The sequence below is a fragment of the Mesoplodon bidens genome (assembly GCF_964165515.1).
Source record: "Mesoplodon bidens genome assembly, chromosome: 1".
NCBI lineage: Eukaryota > Metazoa > Chordata > Mammalia > Artiodactyla > Ziphiidae > Mesoplodon > Mesoplodon bidens.
The window spans coordinates 175,351,484-175,372,784 of NC_138176.1; the positions used below are offsets into that span (position 1 = coordinate 175,351,484).

The following is a 21,301-nucleotide window of genomic DNA, read 5'->3' on the forward strand; positions in this document are numbered from 1 at the left end:
GGCATCTCTTTTTATCTCATCATTTTCAGCTGCTTCCATGATAATTACTTTTTTCTTTTGTATCTGAAGTCAGAATTACAAGTAAGAGAATTCTGACAGTACCCCTGTAGAGCTAAATCATTAATCTTGGGACATTTATAACACCAAAAAGGCCTGTCATTAAATGTAATTCAGCTCCTTAAAAGCAGTTAAAGAACAGCCTTGGACAACAGTAACAAGTACACACACACGAAGTTTATAGGTATACATATATTTATATTTTTTTATTAGTAAAAGGATATTATGGACAAGGCTGTACAGAGTTATATTGTCAGCAGGTGTAAGAAGGAACTCAATTTAATCGTCAGTTCATATCGTCTGGCAAGTGTTATAATTATTAAATAAAAATTCAAAAGGTAAATTTTTATAAAATATTTGTAAAGGGATTAGGAAAATAAAACATAAAATTTGCTTAGCACCTAATGTGTGCCAAATATTGTGTAAAATACATGATTTTGTGTATCCTTACCATGTGTCAAGTAACACAATTATTATTTTAACCAAGAGAAAATAAGGTCAGACCAACAAACTCATTTCCCTGAGGCTACATGGCTAATAAGTATTAGGACGCAGACAAAATGTATTTCCCAAGTCCGTATTCATTTCACTGTACTTTATTGCAACACTAAATTTGAGTGTTAGAATTAAATAACTATGTCTAAAGTTGAGATTCTCAGGTAAAAGTTCTATTTGTTGTATTATAAATAAAAATCAACATTCAATCTCTCATCCTAGTATGGCATTTATAGTGGTTGAGTTGTGAATTTAGTGATTAGAATCCAGGGAGAAAGGGAGAGGGAGGAAAGGTATCAAGAAAAGTTATAATATCTCAAGAAAGAAATCTCAAAACCATAGGCTACTGGTGCTATTTCAACACTTTGATGGTACTGAAAAAGCCTGTGTAATGTAGCACATTTTTATTTTATTGGGTCTGGGACACAGATTTGGTTTGTGTTCCTTGAGGCTGTTGTGTATGAGCAAGTCACTGCTGGGGGGCCTCCTTGCCACCTGGTGTCTAAATCTAACCCTCCTCTTTGCTCTATTGCATTCACGGTAACTCCCGCCAGTGTCTAAGGAGATCTTTTTAAATATTTTAATGTCATCTTAGTATATTTTATTGGAAGTAGTGTAGAATAGTCATTAAAAGCAGATTCTGTAGCTAGACTACCTGAGTTCAAATCCCATCTCTGATACCTAATAGCTGTGTCGCTTGATAAAATATATATTTAATATCTCTTTCCCTCAGATTTCTCATCTGCAAGATAAGGATAATAATAATTCTAAATTCATAGGATTATTATAATGATCAAATTAATTTGTGTATGGGATAGTACCTAGCACATAGAAAATACTAAGTGTGTTAACTACTATTATGGACCATACTATATGCTATCATTGTTTTCATCTCTTAAGTTAACCACAATGTCATGAGACTTATTCTATAAAAATATAAAGGAGAAAAGGATTAAAGGGAAAGATTTTGGTCATGAAAGGGGGAATAATATTAAGTTATCAAAGATTTAGGGGCTACAAAGTGCAAAAGATATAAACAAGTCTTTTGTTTTATTTTTAATCAGTAGCAGAAAATACCAAGTCATTTCAAAGATATTCTCTGTCCCTAGAAAGATAAAATAAGTCCACGAAACTTATTTGATATTTTCTATTATCAAACCAGATCTCTAGTTAGTTGAGCTGTTACTGATCAGCTGTATCATCTCCTTGCTTCTCATGCAAATCAGGAGAAGGAAAGGAGGGGTGGATGCCAGAAATTGAGAGACGACAGGGAGAGGAGTGAGAATCATGGTTGGGGCAGTATCAAAAATGGCTGAGAGGTTTGTATTGTACCAATAAATCAAGTTTCAGAGGCATCCCTTTCACTTGTTAATAAAATTGTCTATGGCATCAACATCACTGGGTTATTTCAGCCTTTCTCATTATACCGTCTAAGCTACAATTTAAGAGATTAACTGGCAGACTGTCTACTTCAGAGCTTGGTCTGCCCTCCTTTTTGAGGACATAGATTATTATTGTAACCACTATTTATGAAAGATTTCTGGCCTCTTGTTTCCTTAAAATATTTCCAAAGTCTACCGCCTCCTCCTTGGATATCTTTCTCTGCAGGATCCAAACTCAATGATTTAAGACACAAGTGGCTGACAGAGATCCTGAGAACCCATTATGAAAATGAAGGCAGAAACAACCTTTGAATGTATTTCCAATTTAAAAAGCCTTCATGACATAGCACATTTCAGGCTGAGAATGTTAAAAATTTATCATAGTTTCAGTAATTGCAGCTTCCTCTGGAACTTGGCATAATATGGAATCATTTGTAAAATGTATATTTTGTCTGGCATTCAGTAGGAAGCTTGCCAGGCAATACATTTAATTAGGAGCATGAGGAAAAGAGAATAATTGTAGTCTGTCACAATATATTATTGTTACTTTTAAGTTCTATATGTGTTTAAGATAGTCGTCTCATAACAAGGTGTGTATTTAAAGCTAGAGGTAATTTCCTTTTCATCAGCCCAGGGTTTTTATACAGGGAAATATATTATTTTGAGGGGAAGGGTACATTAGCTACATCCCTTAGATAAAACTCTTTGTCCATTGTTTAAGCTAAGTGAGCATTAACCCCTCTCCTTAGTAACAAATTTTTTCCGTTGTTTAAGACCTTGAAAATTGATGCATTGCCTTTTGGGAACTTGGACAGCTTTATTTAAGTTTAACTTTCTCCAGAGATGCATAGACATAATGAAATTCAGTGCCTGTCTTGAACATAACCATGTACATAACATCTAGTCCTGCTTGATGCATAAAGTAAATTTGATAAGAGCAAGTCAAAAAAATTGTAATGATTAATGTTGATTTTTTAGAAAAATTCAAAGCAACTTGTGTCAGCAGATTCAAAGAGGAGAAGTATGGTGATAACCATCTACTGAGGCCAGGTTTTCATCCTCTTAGCTGTGAGGTCCCATTTTTACAGGAAAGCTTGCTTGTAATGTATGAGAGGCCCCATGAATAAAATGCAGTGAAAGGGCCTTTTTGACACACTAGTCACAAGTGATTTGATGTTCAGGCTTTCAGTTGTAGAATACTCTGATCATTTTCCTTTGCATGAATCCCTCTATCTTGTATTAGTATAGAATGATAGTCCCTATGTGAACAGAGATTTTTCTCTTAACAATACATCTTATGAGATTTAACATCAGGGCATCTACCCTCAAGACTGGTCCAAGACGTAAATAAGATATTGGACAAAGATTGTGTCCATTCCCCTTCTCTTCAACTCCACTGTATTTTGGCCTCTCAAAATCTCCCTTTCCTCACCCTGACTGGCTTATTCCTTCTTCCCACCTTCCTCACTCTTCTTACTCCCAAAGCAGCAAAACAGATGGCAAAGCATCAAAACAGTGCATTAGTGAGTGATTTCTTCAGGGTCCTATTCTCTGCTAGGAACAAGGAACAGAAACCACATAATTGGAATCGCCAGTGTGTTGATACTCAGTAGAGGGTTAGGAATTGGACATAAAGGAGTAAGGAGAGGAGCAGTTTTAGGTGGATGGAACATTTATATTCATTCAGGTCAGTTATTCATTTATTTTTGAGGAATGAGAAGACAGAAAAATATCTCTTTACCTTATCCCACTCCAACTATGTAAGAAGTGTACTTCTTTCTTAACTACATTGCAAATCCCTAAATAAACCTAACTTTTATTCCACGGCATTAGAAACCAAAATTATCTTAAAATAACAGGCACAAAAATAACAACTTATTGAATGCTTACTTCGTTTAAAACAATGTTCTGAGTACTTTGTGGAAATGAAATCATGCAGTCCCTAGAATGACTTCATGTGGGGGCTGCTCCTATTTCCTTTCACTGGGAAACTGGGGCATAAAGTGGGTATTTATTTTGTTTGACTTACACAAATGGTAAGAAGCAGTCTGTTTGGGGAAATAGTCCAAGATAGTGTGACTCCAGGTTCATGCTCAACTACTCTGATATTACTAGGAGATAATTGTGTAGGAGAGGTAATGTGATAAAAACAAAGTACAGTTAACCAAAAAAAAAAATTAAAAATAGGAGGATTAACAGCATCCCTGCTAATCAAAGTACACTGTTGAACATATAAGATGTAAGATGTCCAAAATCTCATGTTTCCACCCAGAATGGAGAAAATACCTTTGCCTTCAGGGGTCTACATCCACCAAAAGTATCTCTGGGCTAAGGTTTATTGTACAAAATACATGGGAAATGAAGATCAAATGGAGTCCATCTTCTTGGCAAAATATCCTGAATCTTAACAAAATAGGCCTTTTAAAAAATTTTTTTCATTTAATACTGGAATCTATACATGACCTATTTAAAACTAAGTATGTAAAACCAATGGCTTATACTTTGGGATACAAATCTTGTGTGTGTGTGTGTTTGTGTGTGTTTGTATCTTAGCATGAACCACTGCAACAAACATGTATTCTTTTATTTTAAGGGGAAAAGGACCACTGAAGCATACAACTGATGTGATCTATGCAGCTAAAATGATATCAGAATCAGGATCAAGGATGGACGTCCTTGCTCGGCAGATTGCCAACCAAGTGAGTTCTTTACAAATGGATGTGATGAAAGTTCATGGTAATTGCTCTCTGTCATTTGACATTGTTTAAAACAAAGTTGAATTTTTACTCTGTTGGGTTGTATTTTCCTAAATTATTATTGAATTATTTTTATTTTTTTTGCATAATTAACACACAAGTAATGGAAAATTTATTCTGAGGAAGTTTATTTCTTGGTGCTTTATTGTTACTACTATTATCATTATTATTATTATTTAGGGCTGAATTATTTTTAAGATTTTTGAGCTTCAAATATATTCAAATTATTCTAAATATCAGCTTTATGAGTTTCAGATATACTCAAATTATTTTAATTGGCTGTAATACCCAGTGTTAGTATTCTTTTTCTTAATATCTCAGATTTCTTATTTTTGCTCTTCAAAATTGGTGCTTTTCAAAAGTATGTTAGGTTTTCTGTGTAAACAATATGTTCTGGCATTCTATGTAAAACTGTGAGACAAATAGTAATTAGTAGAATACTGAAGTGAAGATATAAAAGGTAGGAAGTATTTAATCCTTATAGATGCTCTAAATACTTGGTTTCCTTTCTTTAGATTTCTGATGTCTCTATTCCAGTTTTCTAAGCAGCAGCTACATTATTAGAGTTACCTTTTGCTTAACTTTAATTGAGAAATCTGTCAGTTTCTTTAGTTAATGTACTGAGATATTCAATTACTATTTCAAACTGAGATATAGTATTCCTTTGCAGGTTTTACATTATTCAACTCTATAATAAATATTTATCTATCTTTGGGGGAAAAAAAACACTTGTCTTTTTTAATCTGAAACTACTTCATATCTTTTTTGTGCATATACTTTAAGAGAAACTTTATTAGGCTACTTATTATTATTTTATCTTTTTATCCTCTTTTTCTTGGAACCTGAGAAACTTTCTCTTATTAGATATTATATTTTTGGATATACGGGAAGAGAAGTAAACAAGGAAAAATAATAACAGACAAATATTTTAAAACATTCTTGAATATATATATATATTCACATATATGATCATATATATTTTTTCAAGTTCTTGCTACTTTAAGCACTATAAACATGTTATTAATCTTTTTAGTATTCAGCATTTACAGTTAAAAACAAGCTCTATTCTAATATAATTCAAAATCTATTATGAATAAATGACTGAAGCCCAAATCTGCCCATGGTTTTCTGTGTTTTAGAATTTTATTGCATTCACTTTTATGAGACAAAATAGTAGTAGGATAAATGAAACCATAATACATTAAACAGATTTATGTGTTCTAATAACTTTTAAGATACTTAATGATTCCTAGCAATGTACTTCTGTTTATTTTAGAATGCACAGTTTTCCAAGTCCAAATAATTGTGTCACTTTGAAGTTGTCCTTTTCTTCTTTACTGATATTCTTCTTTGATTGGATTAGGTCACCTTGCAGTAGGTACTTCTATAACATAGATGTATTAAATTATGCTATTGTTTTTAACATTATTCACGTTGCATGGAAGAAAGCAAAAGTATTGTCTAACTTCCATATAACTTTGACATTTTAAAAGAAGCTTAAAGAAACAGTCACTGACTAATGAAGAATTATGGATGACTCTCTTTGGCCTTTTCCATTTCATATAGTAAAGTAGTTTCAAATGATATATTTAATTTTCATCTGAATAAATATGGTTCTGAAGAATCAGAATTGAATCACTTATTATAGTGACTATCTGGGAAGATTCTCTATGATTGTGCTTTGGATATTTTTTGATAGATTTACATTAAAAATTTAGACAAAAATAATTACTGAAATTGGTTGTGGAATACAATTGAATAATGTAAATAAGCAAGGCAATTTTTACAGTGTCAATCTGTATTATGAAAAAACTCTGCCAGAACATTGGTTGCTTTTAATTTTGAACAAACTAATAGCCCAAAAAACTTTTAATAATTTTTATGATGCTTTCCAGTCTGCTTTTGGCTAGAGTGTCAGAAGGTCAAACATCAATCAATTTTCAATTCTGTCCAACATGGATTTGTGAAATATATATATAGTTGGGCCAATGTAGTTTCATGCTATAAAGTTTCAGAGTCAAAGTTCATATGTAGAGAGAATGAAATGAAATCAAATTGAGACTTCTAGTTCTGCCTTCCTGGATTTTTTATTTTTAACCCTTCTTCCCTGTCTTGCTTCCTTGAACATATGTTTATTGTATATAACTACATACAATTTACTACTCTGGCATTACCATTAGGTAGCTAGGAAGAGATGATTGAAAATCTTCTGTTGTAACATACAGAAGTATAATGTAAGCTAACTTGTCCCAATCACTCAACATCTCTTGGGTTTAGAATTATCTTGACATGGTGAGGTAGATTTCATATGCCATCCAAGACCATGTTGTTTAAGTCCTATAGAACTCTGGTACAAATCCTGTCTCCATTAGCCAGTATATTCTTAAAGGTCAGGATGTTGTTAGTTATCACAATTCTTAAACATTTTCCTCATGAATAAAGAGAATGACAAGTTGGAGAAGTATGCTGCTTACAAATTTAGTATTTTGGACTCCTGGTACACATCTCTATTCTTTGACTCTTCACGGTAAATCATCATGTTAGTGGGTATTATAAATTAGATGAACTGGAAAATACCTCACAAGGTAGGAGTAACACACTGAAAGATCTCAATTAGTCACAGAAGCAACCTACCCCAAATAGAAAAGAGGTGAATAGGAAACAAAATAAAATTAACATCTGCTCAAGTGTTTTGTGCAAGAAGAGGACAAAATTGGACTTTCTAACCCCTGAATGTTGTGTCTGAATCCTAATACTTCTTCACTGTAAATTTTCCAAAGCAAAGATATCCAGATTGTTGACTGGGTACTCCCACCTAACCATAACAGGACACAATTAAAATGAATTTTCAGTGTTAAATATATTGAAAGCCAAAACTAATTTAAGAAAGTTGACATTTAAAAAACAAGATAAAGAATTACAAGGCAAATCATACACAATGCACTCAACTATGAACAAAACAATCTCCAAGTGTAATTTATATTGATATTTTGACAAAATATTGTTGGTGGCTAGCCTGATTTGTATTGTTTCCTGCTGATGTTATGAGTAAAATAAAAATGTAATAAAACTACACTAAAAAGAAACTTATGAAGCATTAATTATATCATTCTAACATGTCCTTTAAGAATATAACTTCTAGATGCATCTTGTGACAATATTTGTATTTTGACACAATTATTTGTCTGAAATTTATTTTGAACAGAGAATTTGATACCTAGATTTGTCCTCCAGATTAATGAACCCCTACTTTACAAAAATGAATGCATGGCAGGTTCTCAGAAATTAAATAGGAATAGATAAAATACTGAAAATATTTTATCTGTTTGCATCCTTGAAGTAAGAGTTTCCTGTTAAAAGGCATGCTGCTTTACTATTTTTCTTTTTTATTGGGTCTTTGTCATTTTCCCATTGAAACAATACCTTAAATGCTTTGAGGGTGATTATATATTCAGTTTTATTTCATGTATGCAAAACTATAGCCTTAGGTACCCAGAATAAGGCGTTTTAGGGTCTAGGAAGAAAGGGCTTTTTGGTGTAAGAGGGGAAGACGAAAGATGAGGAAAGTTTCTCCTTACAAGTGGCTGGCTGACTTTAACCAAAAATTCCAAATAATCAAAATTTGTCTGAATAACCTTTCCACTATCCTTTCCATATCCATATTCTTTATACAGGGTAAAACATTTGTATAAGTTTATTTCAATCCAGTAACTCTTCAGTTGACACGTTTAAGGTTTCAGGGAGGGAGATGATGTGTTTTGAGTTTTAATCTAATACATAGGGAAGTCAATCCTTCTGAGAATTTCTCATGGAAGTCAGCATAAACCAGAAAAGTAGGTTGGGCCAGAACTTTATACCTACTAAAGGAAAGGAGCTTTGATGAAGATGGAAAATATCTTTGTCTTTAATTTGCATTAGTGTTCAAAGGATATGTCACTGATAGCAGTCTCTCAATGATTGTATGTCCAAACCAAGTTGAAACTAAAAATGAATTTGAAGCAGTTCTTAAGCTCAGAACTATTTTAGGGACTTCCCTGGTGGTCCAGTGGGTAAGACTCCGTGCTCCCAATGCAGGGGGCCCAGCTTCGATCCCTGGTCGGGGAACTAGATCCCACATGCATGCTGCAACTAAGAGTCTTCATGCTGCAACTAAGAGTCTGCATGCGCAACTAAGAGACCTCACGCTGCAACTAAGACCCAGCACAACCAAAATAAATAAATATATTTTTTAAAAAGACCATTTTAGGGACATCCCTGGTGGCTCAGTGGTTAAGAATCCGCCTGCCAATGCCGGGGACACGGGCTCGAGCCCTCGTCCAGGAAGATCCCACATGCCACGGAGCAACTAAGCCCGTGCACCACAACTACTGAGTCTGTGCTCTAGGGCGCAAGTACCACAACTACTGAGCCTGCATGCCACAACTACTGAAGTCCGCATGCCTAGAGCCCGTGCTCTGCAACAAGAGAAGCCACCGCAATGAGAGACCCACGCACCGCAGCAAAGAATAGCCCCCACTTGCCACAACTAGAGAAAGCCTGTGCGCAGCAATGCAGACCCTGCGCAGCCAAAAATAAATAAAATAAATAATTTTTTTAAAAGACCATGTTAGTCTAAATAAGGAGATGTGACAAAATTTGAACAACATATACAATTTCTGGTAAAACAACATTTAGGCACTGAAAAATGCCAAACTATAATTTCCCAAATATAACTCTCGCAAGTCAGCAGGTCCACTGTAGACCATATGAATCAATGTCGTCCTCCATCACGACATCATAAAAGAGTCCCACTGTATTTTTACCATACTTCCATAGATACCCTTCTCTTTTGGGTTTAAAAACCTTAGTTTGCTAAAGAGCAGCAATGATAGGAATAACAAAGAAGAAAAACGTTCAAAGTATGCTGAGATTTCTGGATGTAGAATCAACTCAAATAAATGACTGACCAAATTTAATAGATGGGAGAGAGGGAGGAAGCACTCTTCATTGAGATAGTTAATAGAACAGGAAAAATGGTTTTATAATAGGCAAGATGGAGTATGAGACAGTGGAGGGTTATATGTGTTGAGTGTGAAATCTTGATAAGACAGTGAGATGAGCTGGGGCAACACAATATGTATATGGATTTTCTGAAGACAGGGCTGGATGATAGAGATTTAGTCATGTTTATTTTGTAAGTGATCGATGAAGCCAGAGCAGCATATATTGTTACTATTATCCAAGAAGAGGGTAAGAGTGAAAAGATGCCCAAGAATGAAAGCTCAGAACACCAATAGGGGTAGCATTGAAAATTTTTAGAAAGCATGTTCGTGAACAAGAGGAGAGAAAGATGGGATTACAGGGTTGAGGGAGGGATTTTGGTTTGAGGGACTTTATGTTGATAGATTCAAGGATAGAAAAAGACATTAAAAGTACAGAAAAAGATGGGATCATGGATGATCTGTGACCCTGAGGAAGGTGAGATGAGACAGCCTCTGGGCTGGAGTATAGGTGGAGAAATGAGCCCTGTGGGAAGGGAAAGGTCATGGACACAGAGTGCTTCTGCTCTCACTGGTTGCTTGAAATTTCTACTCTAGAAATTCACAATGACACCTAATAACTTTCCCTTAACAAACTTTGCCAGCTTAGCAGAATTTGTTGTCTGTAATTGCGAAAGTCCTTTTAACTGTGTCTTAAATAAAGTTTAAACTCCATTATGAGCAAAAAAAATAGCTAAACTAATGGAATAAAGGTCTTTAAAAGTATTCACTTTGCTAATTTACCCTTAAAATTCAAACTGAAAGGTAATAAATGTTCTTCACTTTTCCTCTCATTACTAAATGATGTATTCTGTATTGGTATGAAGCATCTTACTAGAAGAGTGAAAGCCGGTTTAATGTGACAAAACCACTTAGGCTGACATGCCATCTGCTTGTCTGTAGTGAGTGTCCTGGTGGTTATAAAACTTAAATTAAAGAAAAGAAAATACATGAATTAAAAAGCTAACCAGGTGTCCTGGTTAACATCTCCTATCTTAATAAACTGGGAAATAATAACCAAAATGTGTTATGATATTCTACCACTTGATTTGACTAAAAGTCCCTAGCAGTATTCCTTTAAAAGTTTTTTTTTTGTGCAAATTTTTTTTCTAAAAAGTAAAGGGCATGAATGTTCTATTGGGTGGGCTGAAAGGTTTTTTCCTTAAGATGGCTCTAGTAGCACTTAGTAGTAGTCTTTAATTTCATTTGAAACAATTTTGTTAGATAATAGATGACAGCTGTCTTATCAGTGTGCATTTATAAAAAAGACATCAAAAGTGGTGAATTTTTGTGTAGCCATTTTAATATTGAATATGGAAGAAAAAAAGCAACATTTTCAGCATATTATGCTTTACTATTTCAAGAAAGGGAAAAGCCAACTGAAACACACAAAAAGATTTGTGCAGTGTATGGAGAAGGTGCTGTGACTGATTGAACGCATCAAAAGTGTTTTGTGAAGTTTTGTGCTGGAGATTTCTCTCTGGACAATGCTCCATGGTCGGGTAGAGTTGAAGTTAAATCAAAACAGTAACTGAGAGCAATCAACGTTATACCATTTGGGAGATAGCCAACATACTCAAAATATCCAAATCAAGAGCTGACAATAATTTGCACCAGTTTGGTTATGTGAATCACTTTGATGTTTGGGTTCCACATAAGTTAAGCGAAAAAAACCTTCTTGACCATATTTCTGCATGCAATTCTCTACTGAAATGTAATGAAAACATTCCATTTTTAAAACAAATTGTGACAGGCAATGAAAAGTGGATACTGTACAATAATGTGAAACAGAAGAGATTGTGGGACAAGCGAAATGAACCACCACCAACCACACCAAAGGCCAATCTTCATCCAAAGAAGGTGATGTTGTATATATGGTGGGATTGGAAGGGAGTCCTCTATTACAGGGGTCCCCAACCCCCCAGGCTGCAGACTGGTACCAGTCTGCGGCCTGTTAGGAACTGGGCCACACAGCAGGACGTGAGCGGCGGGCGAGCGAGCGAAGCTTCATCTCCCGTCGCTCACGTTACCACCTGAACCATCACCCCCGCCACCGTCCGTGGAAAAATTGTCTTCTATGCAATTGGTCCCTGGTGCCAAAAAGGATGGGGACCACTGTTCTATTATGAGCTCCTTCCAGGAAACCCAATGATTAATTCCAACAAGTACTGCTCCCAATTAGACCAACTGAAAGTGGCACTGGACAAAAAGCGTTCAGAGTTAGTCAACAGAAAATGCATAATCTTGCATCAGGATAATGCAAGACCACATGTTTCTTTGATGACCAGGCAAAAACTGTTACAGCTTGGCTGGGCAGTTCTGATTCATCCGCCATATTCACCAGACATTGCACCTTCGGATTTCCATTTATTGTGGTGTTTACAAAATTCTCTTAATGGAAAAAATTTCAATTCCCTGGAAGACTGTAAAAGGTACCTGGAACGGTTCTTTGCTCAAAAATAGAAAAAGTTTTTGAAAGACAGAATTATGAAGTTGCCTGAAAAATGGCAGAAGGTAGTGGAACAAAAGGGTGAGTATGTTGTTCAATAAAGTTCTTGGTGAAAATGAAAAATGTGTCTTTTATTTTTTATTTAAAAAACCGAAGGCACTTTTTTGGCCCACCCAGTACCAATCTAGGTCCCAAAATTTTTCAATTAGCTTTATGTAAAAATATAAAAGGTGAGGAAAACATAATTTGATTTTAATAATGGAGGTTTGGCAAATAGTAGAAGAGCATTCTTAAAGTGGGAATGATTCATTCTCCTGGTTCTGCTTCTGGGCAGCTAAAAGTGACTCAGAAAGACTTTCCAAATGTCAATAGAAAAGAAGGCTTTAACAAGTCTTATAGTATGGAATTTACCAATCACTATGTTTTTCATACTTCACTTATAAAACTACCATCTTTAGGTGTAACCAACATTTTCATCAATTCTGGGAATGAAGGGTAAATCTGGGTCAAGTAACTTAATTTCAGAAGTTCAACTTCAAATTTTCTACTCATTTGACTCATTCTTTGCTTAACACAATTCTAGACTCTTCTAGCATGGCCTTGAAAGTGTCTTGAGAGAGACTGTATGTTTTGCTTAAACTTAGGTGATTGCAACATTGGTTATCAGTTAACAATCTAATTATTAATTTGCAAGTTTGATTTTATCAGAAGTTATATAGTGGCGCTGGTCTTTACGGAGCAAATTCACACTAATCCTACCTACAATATACAGATAAGAGTGGCAATTTAAGCAACCAATTTACAAATCAGAGTGGCAATTTACTGCTTATATATATAAGATAAAACTGGCAGGAAGACTGATATTGTTCCTAGACCTTAGAGGTAGGGATTGGAGCCAGATCATGTGAGTCTGAATACCAGCTTTACTATTTCTCAGTTGGGCAAGTCAATTAACTTATCTATGCCTCAGTTTCCTCCTTTGTTAAGGAGGAAACTGAGGCATAGAGAAGGAGGCATAGAACTTGCCTCATGAAGTTGTGTGATTATTAAAAGAGTTAATATAGGTAAAGCACCTAGAAGAGTATATGACAGATAGAACACTGTATGTGTCAAAGATTATCATTGAGTCCATCCATAAGAACAAACAATAGATAAGACCATTCATTACTCAGGATAGACAAAGCAATGTTTTGAATGAATGTAATAAGAGATCATTGTGCAGTGAATGAAACAGAGAAAACTCAATTCAAATCTTTAGGCAAATCATAAATTCTATCCAAAACCTAGCTTGCAAATATGCAAAATGACAATAATTAGATCTCAGTAAAATGGCCCTATGAATACTAACTTAGAATTATGCATGTAAAGGACATGGCACAGTGCCTGAGACATAAGAAGTACCTAATAAAGATCAACTTCCTGTCGTGGTAAAACAATGACATGACTTGCCTGTCATCATTATAGATAATTCTAGGTAGCTAATTTTTGTCTTTAAAAAAATCTAAGCAATCTTCACTTCAAAATAGACATAGTGTTCCCATAAATTCTCTTTTTCCTTGAAACTATGCAACCCATGGTAATCTGTGATTTAAAAAAAATTCACTCCAAATTCTCCTAAGTTCAGCGACTGAAAATAAAATGGATTTAAAAGCAAGTAGATATGGATTCAAATACTGGCTCTAGCATAAGCTCTTCAATCCTGGGAAAATTATTATGCTTTCTAAACTTCTCATTTCTCATGTGTAAATTGGAGAAATCCCTTCCTTTACTTGTTTTTTGCTTCTTCTTCCACCTCCTCCCTTCCCTTCTCTCTCTCTCTCCTTTTTTTTATCCTTTCTCTCCTTCTCTTTCTTCTTACTTAGTTACAGTTTAATCCTCCTGATGACACTTGTGGGAGTAACCTTTCTTCTGTGTTAAAAATTTGAGAAACGCCCTTAATATCAAGGTCTCTCTATCATCTTATCTGATTGTCTCTCTGGCTGGTTATTATGTGTCGTGTCATGTCATCTGTCCATGCCTATCTAGCAGGTTGATAGTATTTCTGCAGAAGAATTTATATCTTTGCTACCTTTGTTGACTAAATTTTACTCAAAAGTCACATGTTCTCATCTTGTCCACACATTCTGGAGCTATGTAGATTAGTCTATTTAGCAAATATAAAAGAGAATAAGATTCTCAGGAATTTTTCAACAACACTCCAGCTTACTAACTACTGTGTAAAAGCAGAAATGCATGGAATAATTTCAGGTCTTTCATCCTGATTTTCAGTTTTCATTTTAGGCTATTAGAATTAAAGCTTTTTAAATAATAACATTTTTACTACTATAGAAATAATATAATTTAAGTAATACATATTAAGATATGTAAAATATGAAGAGTGAAAAATATTGATTATATCATGTTTATTTACCATTTTCACATATTTATTTCCCGCTATGTTTTAAACACAAGCATAAACACATATTTTTTACATACTTTGATTGAGATAGTATGTGAAATTTTAAATGCTGTGTTTTTTACCTTCCAAAAACATTTTCCTTTGAAAATATTATTATTATTATTTTTTTTTGCGGTACCCGGGGCTCTCACCGTTGTGGCCTCTCCCGTTGTGGAGCACAGGCTCCGGACAAGCAGGCTCAGTGGCCATGGCTCACGGGCCCAGCCGCTCTGCGGTATGTGGGATCCTCCCGGACCGGGGCACCCACCCGTGTCCCCTGCATCGGCAGGCGGACTCTCAACCACCGTGCCACCAGGGAAGCCCTGAAAATATTAATTTTTGAGACTGTATAATATCACATTATATAAATATGTATCCTTATTTAATCTTTTCACTATTATAGAATATTTATTTCCAAATTTTGCTATTGTAAGTAAGGCTGCAGTGAATTGAATATCTTTGCATATAAGTTACAGTTCATGGTTCCATATCCTTATGAATGTTTTTAAAGTGAAATTAAGTCATTGGGGATTTAAAAAAATCTATTCTAATTGCATAGGAGAAAGAACACAAACATTAAACACTGACCACAAATATTTATCATGTTATGATTAACCACAAAGCTCTACTCCAGGAAATTCCTTACAGAAGCTAACATAATGTAGGAGACTGTTTTTCATAAAGAAATTTAATACATCTCTAAAACATGTATGCTGCCTCTTTCTTGGCTCCAGGTAGATCCACAGCTGTTAGCTAAGGTGGAAATTATTTCTTTTCTCAGTAATAGCTAAAACCATTAAATGCTGAAAGTAATAGAACATAATATATGTTTTGTTGCAGATGTTTTTAATGCCCATATAAATAACGAAGGACAGGCAATGCAGAACTATGGGTCCCAAGGAGTATTCTAATAGCAACTTTAGATGAAGGGAATAATTACATTTTAAATACTTCTTCAGATTTACCTAAAAATGAAATCTAAGGCTTCTGACTTTATCATAAATTAAAGGCAATTATTTCATGTACCTTTTCATGTCTGGAAATTCCTTTACTACTTCTTCGGTCTATGCTAAAGTAGTTAAGGTTGGAACATGAAGAAACTCTTCTAATGGTGGAAGCATATCAGAATCTACATGGCCTTGGTCGGAGAAATGGGACTCAATGCAAATAAAGTCAGTGCATTATAAGATACTTGCAATCGCAATATTTAATTGCTCTGATATATTTACTCTTTGTTTTGCTATTTCCATTTTTATCTCATGCATGTTTAGTGCCCAGATCCATCATGCAAACAGGACTTGTTGGCCTACCTGGAACAGATTAAATTCTACTCTCACCAGCTGAAAATCTGCAGTCAAGTTAAAGCTGAGATCCAGAACCTGGGAGGAGAGCTCATCATGTCAGCGGTGAGTACTGCCCCAGACTTATCCCATCACATGTGGAAGGTACTTGAAACAAAGAAGCTACACCCCACCTTACACCACCAAATCTTTTAGGGCCATGTAGGTTAGAAAAAACTCAACTGGAGTATATAAAATTGCATGAAACTAAACTAGCAAGAAATCTTGCCAGATTTCTTAAAGAAATGTTAAGGCAGTATAGCTTGTCTTAATTTACTTCAGAGATTTTACAGTGAATCAGGTTTTGTAAGCCCCTTGTATAAGAAATGGATGTGTATTTAGAGCATGGTTTTCTTAATTGAATCCTATATTTTTTAAATAAAAATAAGGGCATATGTAATTGCAAATCAATGAAATAATTGCTTTATTACTATTAATTAATATTCACTTTCTCATTATTCATTTTTATATCATAGAAATTCAGGTCTTGAAAACTGTTATCTCCAGATGTAATTGTAGCAGTAGAATATGATGGAATGTAAATAGGTTTAGAGGAACCTTCATAAATTCTTTGGTGACCCTGAGTTTCAAATTGCTATAAAATGACCATGGTAGAAATAATGTCTACCTTTTCTACTCATCTTTTAATAACAGTAGATCATTTCTCTAGAGTGGGTATGGTAATAAAATAATATTTGATGTCTATATTGGATTCAGTTATCAGTGACTTTGAGAAGGACATTGGCCAAGATTATAAATTTAAGTTAAAGTGAAACATCATGAACATTCTAAGAACTTATATTCATGAGGACAAATTTTTTAAAATGACAGCATACATATAAATGTGTAAGGCTGGAAGCTCTTTAGCCAGACTTTGGTCTTTCCCCCAATGAACTAACATTTTTCAAAAGAACATAGTTGCAAAACAAAAGCAAAGGGAATTCCTCGGCAGCCCAGTGGTTAAGACTCTGCACTTTCACTGCCAAGGGCCCGGGTTCAATCCCTGGTCAGGGAACTAAATCCCGCAATCTGCACAATTGGCTTAAAAAAAAAAAAAAGCAAAGAATTACTATCAAGGGTAGTCGGCTGGGAACTAATCCTTACTGACTATCTCTTGCCTATATTTTGTCTCATTTAATCTTCACAGTAACATGCCAGATAGATTGTTTAGTTGTTTGTTTTATGTTCTTTAAAACTTGAAAAAAAAGGAAATTTAGAAAGGTTAAATAGCTTCCCCAAGTTCCTATTAGTAAATATCAGACCTGGGGGTTTACCTTCAAAGGTCTTGCCTTCTCTGTTCAGGTGGACAGGCTTGAATCTATGATAAAACTGAAAACCAAAAATCAAAAGTGAATAATTTGGAAATTATGTCTAAATAATTATTAGAGATAAAATATTAGTTTCCTTTATATTCAAATTTTTCAAAAACAGTAATACAAACATAACCTGTGCTATATTGGTTCCCTATCATTTTTCAAAGGAAAATTCATTTTAAGTAGTCACTGTCTATCCACACAGAAATGTGTGTGGGTATATGAATCCGTGTGTGACTACATATATGCATATATACAAACAGAATACACATACGTATATAAACATTTTAAAATACTGTATCTTTATTTTGGATTATTAGACACTCAGTCTTCATTTTCTCACTTAACATTATACTACTTTATTTTTATATTTTAAAAATTCATTTATTTAATTTATTTATCTTTGGCTGTGTTGGGTCCCCTTTGCTGCGTGCGGACTTTCTCTAGTTGCGGTGAACAGGGGCTACCCTTTGTTGCGGTGTGCGGGCTTCTCATTGCAGTGGCTTCTCTTGTTGCAGAGCACGGGCTTTAGGCATGTGGGCTTCAGTAGCTGTGGCACATGGGCTCAGTAGTTGTGGCTCTGGGCTCTAGAGTGTAAGCTCAGTAGCTGTGGCACACAGGCTTAGTTGCTCCGGCATATGGGATCTTCCTGGACCGGGGCTCAAACCCGTGTCCCCTGCATTGGCAAGTGGATTCTTAACCCCTGCGCTACCAGGGAAGTTCCCATTATACTACTTTAAATGTGTAAAAAATATATTTATTTGCAGACCCAAGCCTGTCATCTGTTTACTTTTCTCAATTTCACACACTCACCATCATTCACAAGGTCTAAATCCATATGAATTTTCTTTTCCAATTATATATTTACCTCTTCATGTTGTCTGAAGCTAAGCTTTCAAAAATGTTGATAGAAGTTTGGCATATACATTATGTTAAAATGTATTACTGGGCTTCCCTGGTGGCGCAGTCGTTGAGAGTCCGCCTGCCAATGCAGGGGACACGGGTTCGTGCCCCGGTCCGGGAAGATCCCACATGCCGCGGAGTGGCTGGGCCCGTGAGCCATGGCTGCTGAGCCTGCACGTCCGGAGCCTGTGCTCCGCAATGGGGGAGGCCACAGCAGTGAGAGGCCCGCATACTGCAAAAAAAAAAAAAAAAAAAATGTATTACTGTTAATGGTCCCTCCAAATATAATTTCCTCCAGATGTACAAATTGAGTTTTTATCCCTTCCTGTTTGATATGACGATTCAAATTCATGAACTTTACATATTTTACAGATAGATTAAGCATGAACCATTTAGAATCCATGATTTACAATTTAAAAGCTGTCATTATATAAAATGAAGCATAGCATTGCAAGTCCAAAGCTATTTTGTCATCATTTCACCCACAATTTTCCATTAGAAAAAATAAATCTGAAGAAGGGGAGCGTGTCATGCACCCTTTTACATGCCTTACTGCCATCTGCTTGCAGGTAGATCCTGGAAAGCTTTTAAAATACATTTAATTTGTGTGTGTCAAGGCACAATTGCTTTATTCTCTCTGTGATCCTGAGTTCTTGTCTTCTTTCTTCTTTAAATTGAGAAGAAGTTCTAAACTAAGCCATCATTTTTCTGTGAGGTCTTTTGAAAAGTAATAAACCTGATTGTAAAGCAGGGGAACCCATTAAAAATTACAGAAATTTGGTATTCAAAATGACACTTTTCAAAGTTTGCATTCCAAAATCAGATTCATGAAACGTTACTTTTAACAAATATATTTGGTTAGAAGGAAATAGGTATGAATGGAATGCATTTCTGGAGTGAATGGGCAGAATGTATTCTGGGTCTGGAGTATCAGCGTTTAGGATAAAGAAGATTAGTTCATAACATAAAGGAATTTGAAATCATTCTCAAAATAGACCATTTAATTAAAATAATTTTCCAATGATTCTTATGTCTATCTGCAAGCATTTAGCCTGAAGTTACATATTTTATTTATAACGAAACCAAAGTGTAGTTAGTCCAAAACTCCAGCCGTGAGTTGAGCGTCCTCTCAGTACCAGGCAACTGAGAACATCTGGGAGATGCAAAGCCTCCTTTAAGATCCTCAAATATGTGCAAAATTAAGGTACATAAAATATACCTAAATATACAAAAATGACTTCAAAATAATGTAATAGGCCATATGATAGTTGAATGAACAAAAGCATATGGTAAGAGGTGAAGGAATAATTAATTCCACTGATGTGGCAAGTGAACAAGAGAAAGCTCCAGAAAGTGGTTTGACTCTAATTTGGTCCTTGATTAATAGGTAAAACAAAACAAAACAAAACAAAAAACGCTGTATATTTATGAGGGAAGGAGGGGAAAAGGATTTGAGGTAAATAGAACAACTGAAGTAGGAAGATAGAAATAGGGAAAGATGAGGACTTTTATGGAAATAACAAACAGTCTGAAGTGATTGCAAACAACTGGTACTTGGTCTGTTGGTGTGTATTAAGGGGGGTGGGAAATAGAAGAGAAGCTTTAAATGAAACTACGCCTGTTTCAAAAGGATCACTAACAACATTTCAACTTTATCTTATAGGCAATTGAGAGTAATTGAAAAAGTTGAAGTTTGAAATAGGTATAAACCAATATATGTATTTAGAAGTTAACATTTTTTTAAAGAGTTCATACCTAACCTTTTATTTTTATTGAAGTATAGTTGATTTATAATATTATATTTGTTTCAGGTGTACAACACAGTGGTTCAATGTTCTTATAGATTATATGCTATTTAAAGTTATTATAAAATTATAGTTATATTTCTCTGTACTGTGCAATATATCCTTGCATCTTTTTTTTTATTGAAGTACAGTTGATTTACAATGTTGTGCTAATTTCCACTGTACAGAAAAGTGACTCAGTTATACACATATATACATTCTTTTTTTAATATTCTTTTCCATTATGGTTTATCCCAGGAGATTGGATATAGTTCCCTGTGCTATATATAAGGAACTTGTTGTCTATCCATTCTAAATGTAATAGTTTGCATCTAGTAACCCCAAACTCCCAGTCCATCCCTCTCCCTCTCTCCCTCCCCCTCGGCAGCCACAAGTCTGTTCTCTATGTCTGTGAGTCTGTTTCTGTTTCATAGATAGGTTAATTTGTGTCATATTTTAGATTCCACATATAAATGATATCATATGGTATTTGTCTTTCTCTTTCTGACTTACTTCCCTTAGTAGGATAATTTCTTGTTGCACCTGTCTTGCTGCAAATGGCATTATTTCATTCTTTTTAATGGTTGAATAGTATTCCATTGTATATATGTACCACATCTTCTTTATCCATTCATCTGTTGATGGACATTTAGGCTGTTTCCATGTCTTGGCTATTGTGAATAGTGCTGCAGTGAACATTGGGGTGCATGTATCTTTTTGAATTATAGTTTTATCTGGGTATATGGCCATGAGTGGGATTGCTGGATCATATGGTAATTCAATATTTAGTTTTTTGAGAAACCTCCATACTGTTCTCCACAGTGGCTGTACCAATTTACATTCCCACCAACAGTGTAGGAGGGTTCCCTTTTCTCCATACCCTCTCCAGCATTTGTTATTTGTAGACTTTTTTTTTTTTAGTGTATTTATTTTATTTTTGGCTGTGTTGGGTCTTCGTTGTAGTATGCAGACTTCTCATTGCAGTGGCTTCTCTTATTGCAGAGCACGGGATCTAGGTGCGCAGGCTTCAGTTGTTGTGGCTCGTGGGCTCTAGAGCGCAGGCTCAGTAGTTGTGGCACACGGGCTTTGTTGCTCTGTGGCATGTGGCATCTTCCCAGACCAGGGCTCGAACCTGTGTCCCCTGCATTGGCAGGCGGGTTCTTAACCACTGCACCACCAGGGAAGCCATTTGTAGACTTTTTAATGATGGTCATTTTGACTAGTGTGAGGTGGTGCCTCACTGTAGTTTTGATTTATACTTCTCTAATAATTAGTGATGTTGACCATCTTTTCATGTGCCTACTGGTCATCTTTATGTCTTCTTTGAAGAAATGTCTATTTAGGTCTTCTGCCCATTTTTTGGAAAG

At 35.1% G+C, this 21,301-nt stretch overlaps 1 protein-coding gene across 1 annotated transcript in view; it reads left to right on the top strand.

Annotated features, from left to right (window-relative positions):
- Positions 1–21,301, top strand: part of CTNNA3 (catenin alpha 3) — a 1,660,471-nt gene that overhangs the window by 1,590,186 nt on the left and 48,984 nt on the right. The window contains exons 16-17 of the mRNA XM_081238023.1: positions 4,528–4,633; positions 15,866–16,000. Of these exons, the coding sequence (XP_081094149.1) occupies positions 4,528–4,633; positions 15,866–16,000 (241 nt within the window). The remainder of the gene's footprint in view (positions 1–4,527; positions 4,634–15,865; positions 16,001–21,301) is intronic.